Here is a 15,882-nt window from a genome sequence, read left to right on the forward strand (position 1 = left end):
AACCCAATCTTCATGTCTTCTTCTCTCAAAAAACCATTATTTCGATGCCCATTTATGAATTTCCATCTTGGATCTTTGCTTCTTCCTTCATCATGTTTTTGCAGCAAATCCCTAAATCATTCAACACCTAATATTCAAGCAAAAGTGCAGTAATTCTCTCCTAACTCTTTTTCTCTGATTGTCCTTCACCAAAAAATCATATCATTCCAATTCTTTTATCCCAACTCTTCTTCCTCTTCCATTCATCAATTCCATATTCAATGAAGAAAAAAGATGATGGATGTTAAGAAGAAACACGGAGATCCACTCCTAATTCTAATTCCAAAATGCTTGCTACAGTAAATTGAAATTCTCCTTCTAAACTGTCAGCTATGACGAGGATCTCGGAAATGTGTTGTGTTGATTCATGGATTCAATTGTTGTTGTTGTTGATTCATGGATTCAATCAATTTCATTTGGGTTTGAGGATTTTCTTATGGATTTAATCAATTGTTGTTTGTTGCTGGATTTCATTGAGGGAAACAACGCTCAATGTTCCTACGATGAAGGTTTGGATTTATGAAGATTTATGCATAATTTTAACTCAATGTTTTGTGTTGTTGTTAGAAGATTTATGGGTATGATGATATTATGTGTTTCTGTTAAAGGTAGTGATGAGAGGGTGAAGATGATGTAGTGATTTAAGAAGAAAACGCTAGGTTGTATTTTTACTAGTTTTATGAGGAAGGTTTTTGTTTGGTTACATGAGAAAAGTTGTATGATGAATTAGGTTTTAATGAAGATGATGAAGATGTGGAAAAAAAATATAAAATTTTCAGATCCAATGAAATAATGACACGTGTATAGCATTTAATATTTTTTATTACACCCTAACGTTTTTGAATTAAATTTAACGAAAAGGACCAAAATATATAACGGAGATAAACTTAAAATACCAAAACGGAACGTATTTTAATTAAGGGACCAAAGCGATACTAAATAAATAATTAAGGGACTAAAATAACAATTAAACCTTTTTTTTAGGCCCATAATTTTTTGAGGCTCGGTTCGGTAGAGCCTCTTGCACTCCCCAGGGTCCAGCCCTGGTGTGAGGTGAGAGGCTAGTGAATTGTGAGAGTGAGCGAGTGTTCATTAGAGCAAGAAAAATAAACTGTGAGAAAACAATGTAGTGCTGTACAAAAGTATTACTATATATAGCCTTAGACAGGTAAGTGATGTAATGTAACGATTTATTTAACATCACTGGGATTGATTCCTATTTACCCAATTGATATCGATTGGGTCACCCGCTAAATCCGTCCAACGTTATATACCTCATATCGGAAATTTTACTCTATACCCCTATATATTTACCTTCAACATTACAAATTACAAAGAATTCAAGTTTTACCCTTTTATCATTTAATTTTTTAAACCTTAATTTTCACCCTCACTTTCATCTTTTGCGAGTTCAGAGTTCACCCCTACATCACTTTTTTTTTCTTTCCGGAATACTCCAAAAAACAGTTCCTTTTGGCATTATTTTTCACAAAACTTATGTTTATTTCTCCCTAGAATAAAATTGGGGTGATGTTTAGCATGGGAAAGGAAAATTGTTTCCCATGATGGGAAAATCTATCCAGGACCATAGATATAATAATATTTTATTTCAATAGTTGAGATTTTTTACCGATTAATGGCAATAACTTTTTGTTCGCAACCAAAAAACAAAAATAGGACCCCACCAATTCATTAAATAACATTATGTCATTTGTTTGCAGCATTAGGCTCTTGACAATAATTATGGGTTAGTAAGCACCAATTAGCCCATTTTAACTACTCCCTCCGTCCCTATATATAACCCCTTTTATCTTTTTCACATTTCTTAAGAAAAGTTGTTAATGTAATTAATATGTCTATTTTGTGTGTTAATATTACCAAATTATCATTTCTTTGTATATGTGTGTTAAATTTGACTTTTCATATTTCAAGATAAGTTAGCAGTATTAATTAGGGGTATGTTTAGGAAAAAATAATAAATGCGTCTAGTAATTTTAAAAGGGGTTTATATTTAGGAACAATTTTTTTTGTCAAATGGGAGGTTATATATAGGGACGGAGGGAGTATCCTTAAAAAAAAATAAAAAAAATATAGGGACGGAGGGAGTAATTTGGTTCTTCCTATTTTTTACTTTATTATTGAATATTAATTATGCACGACATCTTAAAAAAATTATGATCAAATTAAATATTTTTTTTGAAAGATGATTAGATTAAAAATATTAAAAGCAATAATGCACGGCACAAAATGATTTAGTTTTACCCTTAAAAAATGATAATTTATTTTTATGAGAATAATATGAAAATTAAATTAGGAAAATGTTTATGAATGTTCTTCGAACATTGGTTAAAATTTTAAAACAGGTAAGTTTACATTAAAAAATGGTATAATTATTGATAAAACGAAAGTACAATCTTGTATTTTCAAGATAAATTTTTTTATTAAAGGTAAACCAAAAAAAAAAAATTTATTAAATGATTCTTTAACTAATGTCCGATATTCGTTAGCAAGATCTATTAAATTAAATATTAAAATAAGATAAGTAATATTTATTAAAGAGCTGTAAATTTTGATGACATTATGTCGTTATATACTATTAACTTGTATGTTTCCTTAAAAAAAACAAAAAAACTTGTATGTTGTGAGTTTGTTCGTAGATTCATTATCTACGCTTTTTACGATGTTAAATGATGTACTATATCAATTTGAATGAATTAATATCATTTTATTTTTGTAAAAAAAAATAACTAAGAATATTTTGTTCCATTTTTTAAATTAAAAATTAACACATGACAATTAAATAGATACAACACAACATTAATAAAAACTTACAATACATTAGAAAGGACTTTGGTCCACTGATTAATATACATACAACACGATAGAACTAGATTAACATTAACAACAAGGAACAAAAATATAGTTTGATAACAAAACAATTAAATCTTGTCATAAAAAACAATTAAATATTTATTTTGTCGGATTAAAATTATTCACGATTTTATTTTGTTTGAAAGAAGAAGCTTTGCTGTTTTTCTTCTTTCTTCACCATCCAGCTTCAAACGTTGTTGTTGTTGATAAAAGGGGTGAACTAGCAAAGCACAAACAATAGTAAAATATGAAAGTCAGATTTTTATTTTGTTTTGAGTTAACCTGCCACGTGTCCTTAAAAAGTGGAAGTTTCCCATTATGGGAAAAACATGCCTTTCCCAGGCTAAACGTTACCTAAAATTGGACAACTCTTGGTATTGTTTTCGGTGTGACTTGTGAGAACATCTACGTACGGAAACCACAAATAGCACATTTCTGGAATTGCAGTTAGATAAGAGAGTCTGATAAAAAAGTAATTGGTCGAATCATGGTGGACAGATTCCAAAAACAAAAACAAATTATAGTTTTTTTTAAAGCAATAAATCGAAATTAAATATTATAATTTTCCGATGAACAACAAATTGAACCCGAAAAATCCAGTCAGAGATTTCTATGTATCACATCGAAATAGAGATCTCTGAACCCACCGATCTGAAATTTCTAAGCCAACCGATCGAATCTGAAAAGCCCAGTATGAGTTTTCGAACAAACAGAATTAACCTGAAAGAAGGATATGAATTTTTCGAATGAAACGGTGAATTGGAAACCATGCTTGAGCGTTTCCGAACACAAAACTTAACCGGTAACGATTGTTTGCATTTTCCGGCAACAAAAGACACACGGGGAAAGTTTGTTTCAAGCTTTAAGAGAAAAAATGATTAATCAGCTTTCTAATATGTTTATATAGGAAGGTATAATAGGAAGTTTGTGTAAAATGTAGGGGTGAAAGTATAAGTGTATGGGTACAAGGTAAAATTTCCCCTCATATCTTCCATAATTTCTTACTGTTTTCGCCGGTTCCTTACTGTTTTCGCCGGTTTGGATCGGGTGAGACCCATTTGTCCACCTATGTCCATACCATAGTTAAAGATTACTTAGCTTTTAGAACCAACAGAAGAAAATAACTTAGTTTCGAAAATGTATGCACCAACGACCGTATTTATATGTCTAATATGCGTACATTTTTTCCATCACAAGTAACAACATATCTTGTCAAAAAAAAAAAAAGTAACAACATATATTGACTTTTTCTTTAATTTTCCAGCCTCAACCCAACCGCCACTTCTAAATTGTATGGTTAATATGTGGACCACATACTCAGAAGCATGTTTAATTTTCTTCCACATATGATTAAATATAAATAGAGTAGTGTTTATAGATACGCACATCCTCATCGACTTGGCCCTTTTATAGACCAGTTGACTTTCATTGCAACAAAGTAGGTGAGGATGAGCTTTTAGCCTTTTACCATAAACTAATATGCACATATAAACGAGTTACGATCCTCTCCAAATAAATATAGCTAGCTAGCACGTTAATTATTGTTAAATTATAGGAGGATCAGTGACCATCCTTCCTTAGCTTGATGTCCATTTTAAAATCTACAGTATTATAATCCTATTTTGGCTGTGTTGATGTTCAACAACTAGCTTAGTTAGATTTCTAAGATACTCACCTAATGGGAATTTAAACATTAATTCAGCTCAATATTGACCGACCTATTACGTAATAGACAATTCAACTGTTTTTGTCTTCAACTATTTGGAGCTTCTCACGATCTAATCTAGACTTGATGGTATTTTTCTTCATCCCTATGCTTACTTCCCACACATTTACAAACCCAACTACTTTATGCTCACAAATAAATAATTATATGTTTTTAATGTACAAAAGTTCTGTCTCAAATTATAACTTGTTTTGCAAAAAAATAATAATCACATATTATAAATTATTTACAATATCAATCAAACAATAGTGTTATTTTTCTATTATAGACCTAAATATTTAATAGTCCCTCTTCTTTCAATTCTTTGATTTATATTTCTCATACCATCATTGAAGGGTAATTTTATTAAATAATGCATAATTTCTCTTTCTCATATAAAATTAATTACATTTTTAATTAATTTGTGTGAAATAGTCGGAACAATTTATAATTTGGGGAGGATGAAGTACTTGATTTGCATTACACTTCCTTGTAAAGAAATGAATTTGAAAACCAAGTGATGCATTAAAAAAATAAATTATATGTTTAATTGCAATTTCTTTTGATAGATGAAATGATAGCAACCATTGAAAACTCTCTCACACACACATATAAGTCGAGGAGCGGGGTTCGAACTTCCATTGTGGTATTCGACTTAGGAAATGTAGGTTTAATTGTAATTTTAGTCCACATATTTTCACATTTTGTGGATTTGGCTCTCCTATTTTGAAATCTGACAATTTTGGTTCCTTCGTCATATTTTTTAACTAAAAAAAATTAGTGACGTGATATATTTAAAATGAAGTGGTATATATGATGATGAAAAAATATCAGCATTGATGAAATCATAAAACAATTTCCTAAAAAACACTTCATTTAAAACATGTCATATCACCATATTTTAAACCAAATATTTGATGAAAGGGTCAAACCTTTGAAATTTTAAAACAGGGAGATCAATTTCATAAAATGGTGAAAATATGGAGATTAGAATTGAAAAATGTATTAAAATAACAAAAAAGAGAAACAAACTTGGAGGATTAGGCTAAAACAAAAAAAAATAGCATTACAAAATCAACCACCTCATTAAGAATTCTTAAGCCGAAAAACTTACTGGGTTAAAATGAAATTAAACTAGGGATTTGGTAGTTCAACCGGTTTGAGTTAAAGATTAAAAAGTTGAAAATTCAAGATTCAAGTTATGATAAAGAGAAAAAAATTAACATAACAATCAACACACTAATATTTTTCATTAAAAAAAAGTGAGGGAAAGAGTGTGGTAAATTAAATGAAGTAGATTGACAAAATCTAAAACTTAAAACTAGACAATAGAAAAAATAAATAAATCTTATACTTATAGACGGAGTAATGATTAGTTTTGAAATATAAAATCAAACATTTTATAGCGATAGTGTTATTAGATTTTTTTTATGAGAAATAAATTTTATTTATATATTTCACAATAGAAATGATATTTGTACGAATAATTTTTGGAACAATTTTTAACTCTTTTTTTGGGAGAAAAATAATAGCAATAAAGAAGGTGAAAAAAATAAGAATACAAGAGACATAATTGTTCCAAAAATTATATTTATACAAATATTAGAAAAATTTGTGCAAAAACAAGAGTAAAAAGACATTTTTAGTACAAAAATGTAGTCTCATGATCTCAAAGATTTTGGGATGAATTAGGACAGTGAAGCAAGGACCCACAGAGTTCAATTTTGGGACCCTGACGAAGACTATGACAGAGACAGAGTATCACGGACGGTCCTATCAGTCTTGCATTGGGAAAAGATTGGTCCACCATAACACTGTCACTGTGTGTGCATGAATGCTCCTCTGACGCTGACCTACAATCTGTTACAGTGTCTCGCATGCTAAAAAGGAACCTTCACTGTAATTATGGCTTAATCATTCAATACTAGCTTATAAAGGCAAGTAGCTTTTCTGTTACCCCTCGTATTCAAGAACACCGTCGTTGTTTTAACCTTTTTATGTACAAACAGTGCTGGTACTACTATTCACTTTTCAACGTGTACACATGACCATTGATGCAACTTTATTTACTTCTTCGAGTTTGGTGTATAGATAGACCAAATTTAATAAAAGTTCATGTAGAAGAGGAAGTTTTGTTTGGGCACATATCCGACACCTCAATTTTGGGAACATACTTACATAAAACTAACAAAATTAAATAAAAAGTATTTAATTATATCAATTGATATATTATAATTTTATTTTCTATTAACTTTTTATTGCTTTTGTGTGTGTGCCCAAAATTGAGGTGTTAGGTTTGTGCCCAACCAAGACTTTCTCCTCTTAGAAATTGTGGTTGGGTCTAACACAATCCCACAAAATCGGTTTGTGAGGTGAAGATTGTCCCTTCTTATAAACACATTGTCTAGCCATGTCCTATCCGATGTGGGACTCTTAACACACCCCTCACGACCAGCACTATTGGGCTTGGTTCGTGGACATAAATGGTGGGTGGTTCGATAACGAAAACCTGATAGCAGGTGGCCCAACTCCCACATTGGTTAGGAGTTGGCCTGACAATTTGTTTATAAGTGAGGGCAATCCTCACCTCATAAGCCGATTTTGTGGGGTTGTGTTAGGCCCAACCACAATTTCTAATATGGTATTAGAGCCTCTTCACGAATCTTTGGGGCAACTGTTATCAGGTTTCCGTTATCGGGCCACCCGTCATTTATGTTCACGCTTCAGATGTGCAATCCAGAGCGTGAGGGGTGTGTTAAGAGTCCCACATTGGTTAGGAGTTGGCCTGACAATTTGTTTATAAGTGGGGGAAATCCACACCTCACAAGCCAGTTTTGTGAGGTTGTGTTAGGCCCAACCATGATTTCTAATAATAACAAATGCCATAGGTACGGAGTAAAATATGAAAATAACAAATTTTTAAATAAAATTTCTAATTTTGTTTTGTTAACAATGTCTTAAGACACTCTTCCTTTTTATATTTAATTAAGGAAAATGCTAATTTATGTTCTAAAAGCAAATGCTAACAAATTACTCATGTGGCGCAAATGTTGGGGTGGGATGAGGGAGAGGAGGCTTGGAAGTGGAGAAGGAGATTACGAGCTTGGGAGAGGGAGCAGTTAGTGTAATGCATGTTGTTATTACTGACTGTTGTGTTGCAGTTTAACATTAATGATGTCTGGTCCAGGTCACTTGATTCAGTAGCAGGATATACAGTTAGAGGGGCTTATCATTCACTTCTGACTGAGATGACTGTCACGCCTAATGCACCATCAGTATCTACACATGTTATTTGGAGGAAAGACGTCTCGTTTAAGGTTTCAGTCTTTGCTTGGAGGCTTTTTCGTGATAGATTGCCCACATATCAACTTTTGGAAAATATTAATCTCCTTTCCTTTTCATGGTTTAAAGCTTATTTTGTTTCCTTGTATTATAAATTCCATGAATGGTGTCAGAGCCCTTTTATTGTTTGGGTAATGGTTAACTGTTTTTTGTGGTTCGTATACTTTGCACGATGAAACATTGATGTAATTATTTTCTATTTCTTCGACACACCTTGTGCTGGATGGGTAGTCTTGTAAGTTTAATATATTCCATTCTGATTTCTTAAATTTTTTTATTATATTTTTAAGATTTTTTAACTTATGTGCTTGGAGCTTGTTTAAAAAAAAAAAAACTTATGTGCTTGGAGGAGCATAAGTTCAACAAGACCCATTAATTAATTAAGTCTTTGAATTTTTTTCAAAGTAGTACTAGCTAGTTGGAGTTTGTGCTCTACGTGTAACGAAATGCAGAGGGGTAATGTGTGTTGTCTTGGACTTGGTTGGTTGTATTTGTTCTGAGAAAATTTCTCGTAAATTTGTGTGTCTGCAAAAGAGAGAGAATGTGTGTCTTTGTGGTGGCCCATTCAAAATTTATGGCTGAGGCTGACAGTTCCCTTTGAGGATACCATTAAGCAACACCACCAAAAAAATACTTCCTCCTTTTATCACAAGAACAATCACCACTGTTATGAAAAGTATTTGGAGTAAATTTTTTATTAGAGTTATGTTACAATTATTAATTGATATCATATGATAAAAACATAATATATAATATACAATGATATCATATGATAAAAACATAATATACAATGTTCAATAGTACTTTCCGTAAAAAAAAAGTTCAATAGTACTTTAAATATATGCATTTCTGTAAAGAAATTATTAATTTATATTAAATTTTAAAAAGAGTTATATATTATATATTAAGGGACAAATAAACGTATGAAAAAGATCTTACAGTTAAGAATGAAAGAAGTAACATTAATTATGATATTCTCAAACTTTACTTATTTCTTTTGTTAGAACTTCAAATTATCAAGGCTTCTTCATCTAAAATCAGCGGATAAAAAAAATGTATAAATCAATTAAGCATGTTACAACTATTTTTTTTTTAAAGGAAACGTGTTACAACTATTGGTACTATATATGTTATTTTCCCAGATGCTATATTTGTTTTTGGATTAGTTTATTTAAATTGGGTAAATTTTATTGTTGATCTATTAAATAAATCTCACAATTGTGTTACATCTCTAAAAGATTCAAGTCCATTATTTATTTCTTTATAAACATTCTCCTAATTATGTTAATCTCTTTTTGCAATACACAATGAAATATATCTTTTTGTGAGAGTGAGATCAATAAAATTAATTACACTTGAATAAGTTGTTTAGTAAATGTAAAGTTAGTTTTATTTATTTATAATGAATCCATGGGTCGTACTCTTTTCTCCTGAAAATATATCTATCGAGTAAAGACTAAAGAGACCAGGCATGTGACCAAGGATAGAGATGAGGTTAAAAGCTGACATATTATATTCTCTACTTTATTATAAGAACTTTTGGTTTTATCTTTCACATATAGCAAGTGAAATCAATAGAAAGCAAACCAGATCACCACTCCAGCTATAACAATTAGCTCATGCACAACCTCATAAACTATATGGCTACTTTTTCTTGTCTTTTAACAGAATAATCACTTATCTCTTACAGCATTTAGGTACCCTCCAAAAGAATTTTTGTTGATTTCTTAGCTTTAGTTGTGTTACTCCAATAAACCTTTGTTTTCTTCCTTGTACTTTGTGAAAACCTTTGAAATTTAGCTGTTTTAATTTCTTCTGCTCACAAATGAATATTCTTGGTGACCCCTTTTCACCATCCTCTTCCACCGGAGGTTTTGACAAACTTCAAAACACAAACCCTAACCCTAACCGACCACAAACCAACAAGAAGAAGAGAAATCTACCAGGAACACCAGGTAATATTAGTCAAACTTTTTCCTTTTGATAATTAACAAATAAATTGGTTTTGCTATATATTTTTTTTCTTCCAAATGTGTACTAAATTTGGATTGAAATATTACAGATCCAGATGCTGAAGTCATTGCTCTTTCTCCCAAGACTCTAATGGCCACGAACCGATTCGTCTGCGAAATATGCAACAAAGGATTCCAAAGAGATCAGAATCTTCAGCTTCATAGAAGAGGTCACAACCTACCATGGAAGCTAAAGCAAAGATCCAACAAAGAACCAAGGAAAAAGGTATACATCTGCCCGGAGAATACTTGTGTCCACCACGACGCGGCTAGGGCCTTGGGTGACCTCACCGGAATAAAGAAACATTTTAGTAGAAAACATGGCGAGAAGAAATGGAAGTGTGATAAGTGTTCCAAGAAATATGCAGTCCAATCTGATTGGAAAGCTCACACTAAAACTTGTGGTACTAGAGAATATAAGTGTGATTGTGGTACACTCTTCTCAAGGTAATTCAATTCACTTTTTTTTTTAGTATAAAAAAATTTAGGTGACTTTGGTTTCAAAGACCAAAGTCATGCAAATTTAAACATTCAATTCCTTCATACTGATTTTTTATAAATAAAGAAGTTTCTGAAAATTTCTTGTTTTTGATGTGGATGAAAAAACTGTTTTTCTTTTCAATTACTTCTCATTTGCATTATGTATGAATTTAATGCATACTTCCTCATAATTTAATTATTCACAAATTAAGACAATGATCTAGTACTACTGCATAGTGTAAATGATTAGGTTTCTAATGGTACATTTTATTTCACAGGAAGGATAGCTTTATTACACACAGAGCTTTCTGCGACGCATTAGCCGTAGAAAGTGCAAGACACTCATCTCCTACAACTCTAAATTTCCAGAATGAAGAGTCCAATATGATGAACACACAAACTAGTTTGGCCCATGGATTGATATCATCTCAAGGACTTCAAAATATTCAACAATTTAGTCCACATGCAGGATTTCATCATGAGCAAAGACCAAATTTGTCACTGTGGTTGAACCAAGAAAATCAACAGATTAATCATCATTCATATTCACTTGATCATGTTTCATCAGGTTTTTCCGATGTTATACAAATGGCTCAAACTAATACTCCAATGTCAGCTACTGCACTTCTTCAGAAAGCAGCTCAAATAGGTTCAACAAGAAGCAGTACTAATCCTTCCATATTTAGTGGAAGTTTTGGTGTAATGAGTTCATCCTCTACACAAACAACGAGTTTAAACAAAAACCATGATGAGGTTAATATGGTCATTAATCAGAAAATGAAGCAGCATGAGAATTTTGATCCAAGTAGTAGTAGAAGTGCAACTATGGTTGGTAATTCTAGTGGGTTTAGAGATTTTCTTGGAGTGAGTAACCATCAATTTCTACCTCAAGAGCTTGCAAAGTTTGCTTCCATAAATTCAACGATGATGAGTTTAAATCAATTCAATGCTGGGTGCATCAATGAAAATTAATTAGTCCTTAATTAAGTGTTGACTATAATTGATATTTTTGGAACTGCATGTGAATAGATAATGTTTGTGATAGTAATGCATGGGACCCAGTGCATGTTTGAGATGAATACTGAATTTCTCGAGTCGTGCATAATAGTTGTTGGTTTTGTTGTTCTGTCTTAACGTTGTTATCGTTTTTGGCTTCTCTTACTTGAAACAGTGGGAAAAGAATAGAATAAACTGCAAAAATGGATAATTCGAAAATAAAAAGTTTTGTTATAGTCACATAGGATTAGGATAAAAAGAAGTTATAATTTAATAGGTAATCTATTTTTTCAAAGGATAGAATAAACTATTTATTGCTCCTTTTCAAATAAAAAAACTCTTTATTGTTGACCATCGGTGAAAATCCGAGTCATGGTCAAACCTTGGTGTTGATAGCAGAACAAAAAGTACCACCATTACTAGTATTAGCGACTCCCATTGTTAACAAACTTTTTACTATTTTAAGAGAATCTTAGGCCATATAAATTAGTATAATTTTTTATTTTTTTAAAAAAAAAAACTAGATCTAGAAAGCAAAAATTCTCTCGCAAAATCTAACGGTCTACTCATTTGTTGTACAATACAAATAGTATAAAGGAACCAAGGTTCATAGTACTAACATGTAACAACAATTATCTTGATCCGACATGAGTCATGTTATTAGAAATGTTTGAAGTATATTGGTTAAAGAAGAAATTTATATTTCTACCAGAGGAGATAATAATTTTAAGTGTCTTAATTGATTTCCTTTTTGACGAGCATCAAATGCTACACGTATAGTTTTATGTAGCCATAATCTAAGCTAGATTTGGATTCAGTAATTTTCTGGCGGAAAAATTATCGTGATTTTATTGTATTTTGTTGTATTTAATAAAAGAAAGATTAAAGCAATGACAGATAAGATGAGTGTTTTCTTCCTTAAAAAAAAAAAAAGATAGTGGTTTCTGGTGCATGTGTGTATCATTTTGTTTAGTCCACTACATACGTTTTGTACGGGTATGATATGATATTATATGTTTGCAGTTGCTACAAAATTATAAGCTTTTAAATTTAGTTTCCGTAATTAATTTTATTTATTTTTTAGTCTCTATTTGCATTTATTTTGGAAGATTAAAAATATTCAGTTTTTGTAATCAATTTTTAAAATAGGGATTATTCTTACAAACTAAAATATTATGAAGGACAATAATTAGCATTAAAATTTTATAGGAACTAAACTTGAAAACTTATAATTTTGTACAGATTAAAAATATATTTAAACCTTAATATTATTTGTTGATTAGAAAAATAATCTAAAGAAATGTAATTAACTGTTTCCATGCAAGGTCTCTATCTTTGTATGGGTGAAGGAAGCTCCGCTTAAGGTCTCTATCTTTGTTTGGCGACTTCTCTGCAATCGAATTCCAACTAAAGATAACCTCTTCCGTCGGCGCATCATTCCTTTCGACGACATATCTTGCATTGCTGGCTGTGATTCTCCTGAGACTGTGGATCATCTCCTATTTCTTTGTCCTCAATATTTTGGAGTAGTGTGAAATCGCATCTTTCAGTGGCTAGGCATTTCTTTTATTGTTCCAGTGTCTATCTCCGATCATCTTCATCAGTTTTGTCATTTGGCGGGGTTTCCGAGGGTTATTCACTCTTTTCTAACGGTAATCTGGATGGCTACTGTCTGGGTTATTTAGAAGGAAAGAAACAACAAGATTTTTAACTAGAAGATTGATACTTTGGATCACTTAGTAGATAATATTAAATTGATGTCGTTTTCTTGGTTAAAGGCAAACAAGCCTACTTATGCTTTTAGTTACCACGACCGGTGGCGGCACCCTTTACCTTGTATGGGTGTTTTATTGTAGCTTTGTGTTGCTTTGTTTTTCTTCAGGAGTGCTCATTTATGGCACCAGACATTTAGCTGTATTTTTTTGGTGGGTGATTCTCTTTTACACACCTTGTGCGAGATGAATCATCTTTAGTGATATAATATATTCCATTTTGACTTGTTCAAAAAAACAAACTGTTTCCATGCAAAATGCATAATCAGATGGGCAGACAAGGCTAAAAACAATGTTTAATATATCTGACATTTTCTGTTCAAATATAAAACATTTTTGCATGTAAAGTTTAATGAAAATATTTTTTTTTTGGTAGATTTAAGAGGGGAGGATTTAATAGTTTTATCCTATATTAGTAATTCGATTCCAATACTCTTTCGGTCACATTTATAAATAAAAAACAACTTTAATCTGTAGGTTCATTAAATAATCTATGTATTTGATTTTTATTTTTATGGTGGCCGGGGTTCGAACCCCGGACATTGCATATATTATGTATTGTCCATACTAACTGAGCTAAGCTCACGAGGACATTTATGTATTTGATCTATAAAAGTGATTAGATACGTTAGTTATTCAATGAATCTAAAAAAATGTATTTTGCTTATATATATATATATATATATATATATATACACACACTCCATCGTTTCAAAACGAATGTCGTTTAGGGTGTGTTTGGTTTGCAAAACAGTAAGTACTGGACAGAACAGTACAACACAAAGCAGAACAACACAGGACAAATTTTTTATGGCATTGAGTAATTTTTTGTTTTATACGATTTTTGAGGGACAAAATGCTATTTTGGTATTTTAGACAACTTGTACGTGGGACAAAAAGTTGTGCTGTGATTTGGTGAGGGACAAAAATATGAGTTTTTGTCCTGTCCCTTGCCTCCAGTTTGTCCTGTACCTGAAACAGTTTTACAAATCAAACATTGGACAACGAGAGTTGTTCTGTCATGTCCCTTATTTTTTAGCAAATCAAACGCACCCTTAAGGTTTTTACACACATATTAAGAAATGCATTAATTAAAAAAAAAAAGATATTATTTTACCAAATTATTCTAATCAACTATTGGTTTGTTTTTCATTAAAGAAAAATAATACTTTGAAAGTAGTGTATATAGTATTAATTGAATGGTACAATTGAAAAGAAAAAATTATTATTACATTGAAAACTGAAAATGACATTCATTTTATAACAATTTTTTTCGCTTAAAACAACACACATTTTAAAACACGAATGAGTATATATATAAGCTTTAGCGATCATTACAACTTACAAGACAGTAAGTTTGACCTTCTAATAGGGTATCTAGTGAAAAAGGCTCTAGCCTTTATGCTTTGAAAATGATATGAATTGAGCTTGTGCATAACCAATGGTTAATTGGTGTAATAAGAAGAAAAAAAATTCCTTAGCTAGGTCTCCATTGGTAGCGTGTCCTTAAACATGCACCAAGAAAAGGCAAAGCATTTTTAAATTGCTTAACAAGATTAGGAAACGAGATTGTATTCAACTCTTTCCCTTAAAATAAAAGAAAAGATTTTCGAGGGCCCAAGGCACTCTTTAAACATTTTAAATGATAAGTTTTTAATGAAAAGTTGTGTATTAAATGTATTGAAAATGTAATAGTTGATTTTTTTAAAAAATAATTATTAAATTTATGATGTTTAAAGAGTGGTCAAATAGCACTCGTTAACAAGACCTTAAAATAAAATAAAACCGTATATCACTTTTTATCTGTAGTTGTCCCAACCAACTTTTTGAGACCCGAGTCCGGAGTAGTAGCAATTTCTGGGGAGTTTGAACCCCTTCTTTCAATACTGTTGTCTAATGTTATGCACTCCTCCTTGTTTTTTTAATTTTGGACAAGAGTTATGTTCTCATAACTTCTCCACCTTAAATAAAATTCTAGTCATTGTAAATTGGCTTTTGTCATAGGGCAATGTAGCTCCAAAGTAAGTTTTTAATTCGACATATTTTAGACACTACATTAGCAACTCATTGATATTCGGTGTCTGCGTTTGATCAAGACAACACATGTTGTCTTTTTACGAACTACGACATTAAATTATCACTAAAATATACATAATAACCCGAGATAGATTCAAGTGTATGAAAATCTAGCCCAATATGTGTCTTTATAAGAGACGAGCTTGTCGAGGGAGGAGGGATACATAGGGAGGTCAAACTCAATGGTACCATGAATGTAACAAAAGATCTGTTTCAATGCAAACATGTGCTGTGTGTTTTGTGTCACTGTACAAACACATTTGTTGAACTACATAAGAGACATCCGGTATTGTAAATGTCAAGAATTGTAATGCTTCGGCAAGGCTAGAATTTTTTTTTTTTCTAACCCTTTTTGCCAAAAAAAATCCAGATATGACCCCCTTTGAAAAAAAAAATACCGAAATGACCCACTTTTTTTTTTTTTTTTTTTTTTTTTGTCTTCTAGCGCGTTCCCGCCATCTGAAATGGCGGGACTGGCCGCCGGTCAGACTGCAGTCGCCTCAGCCGTCGCGTCATGACTGCAGGTGGCTTTTTTTTTAATTTTTTTTTCGTTCCCGCCGTTTGATCTGACGGGACTGATTATTTTATT

The 15,882-nt window shown here is 31.5% G+C and overlaps 1 protein-coding gene across 1 annotated transcript; it reads left to right on the plus strand.

Moving 5' to 3' along the window:
- Positions 1-9,419: 9,419 nt before the first annotated feature.
- Positions 9,420-11,554, plus strand: LOC112416352 (zinc finger protein JACKDAW). The gene is made up of 3 exons (XM_024769903.2): positions 9,420-9,912; positions 10,020-10,416; positions 10,728-11,554. The coding sequence occupies exons 1-3, from the start codon at positions 9,783-9,785 to the stop codon at positions 11,419-11,421; spliced, it is 1,221 nt and encodes a 406-aa protein (XP_024625671.1). The 5' UTR covers positions 9,420-9,782; the 3' UTR covers positions 11,422-11,554.
- The last annotated feature ends 4,328 nt before the right edge of the window (positions 11,555-15,882 follow it).

This window comes from Medicago truncatula, chromosome 7, assembly GCF_003473485.1.
Source record: "Medicago truncatula cultivar Jemalong A17 chromosome 7, MtrunA17r5.0-ANR, whole genome shotgun sequence".
NCBI lineage: Eukaryota > Viridiplantae > Streptophyta > Magnoliopsida > Fabales > Fabaceae > Medicago > Medicago truncatula.

What these genes read in the sequence shown, in the direction of transcription:
- LOC112416352 (XM_024769903.2), top strand. Translation starts at nt 9,783, where the DNA reads ATGAATATTCTTGGTGACCCCTTTTCACCATCCTCTTCCACCGGAGGT. An exon ending in AAATCTACCAGGAACACCAG is followed by an intron (nt 9,913 to 10,019) that starts GTAATATTAGTC and finishes GAAATATTACAG; the next exon opens with ATCCAGATGCTGAAGTCATT. An exon ending in TGTGGTACACTCTTCTCAAG is followed by an intron (nt 10,417 to 10,727) that starts GTAATTCAATTC and finishes TTTATTTCACAG; the next exon opens with GAAGGATAGCTTTATTACAC.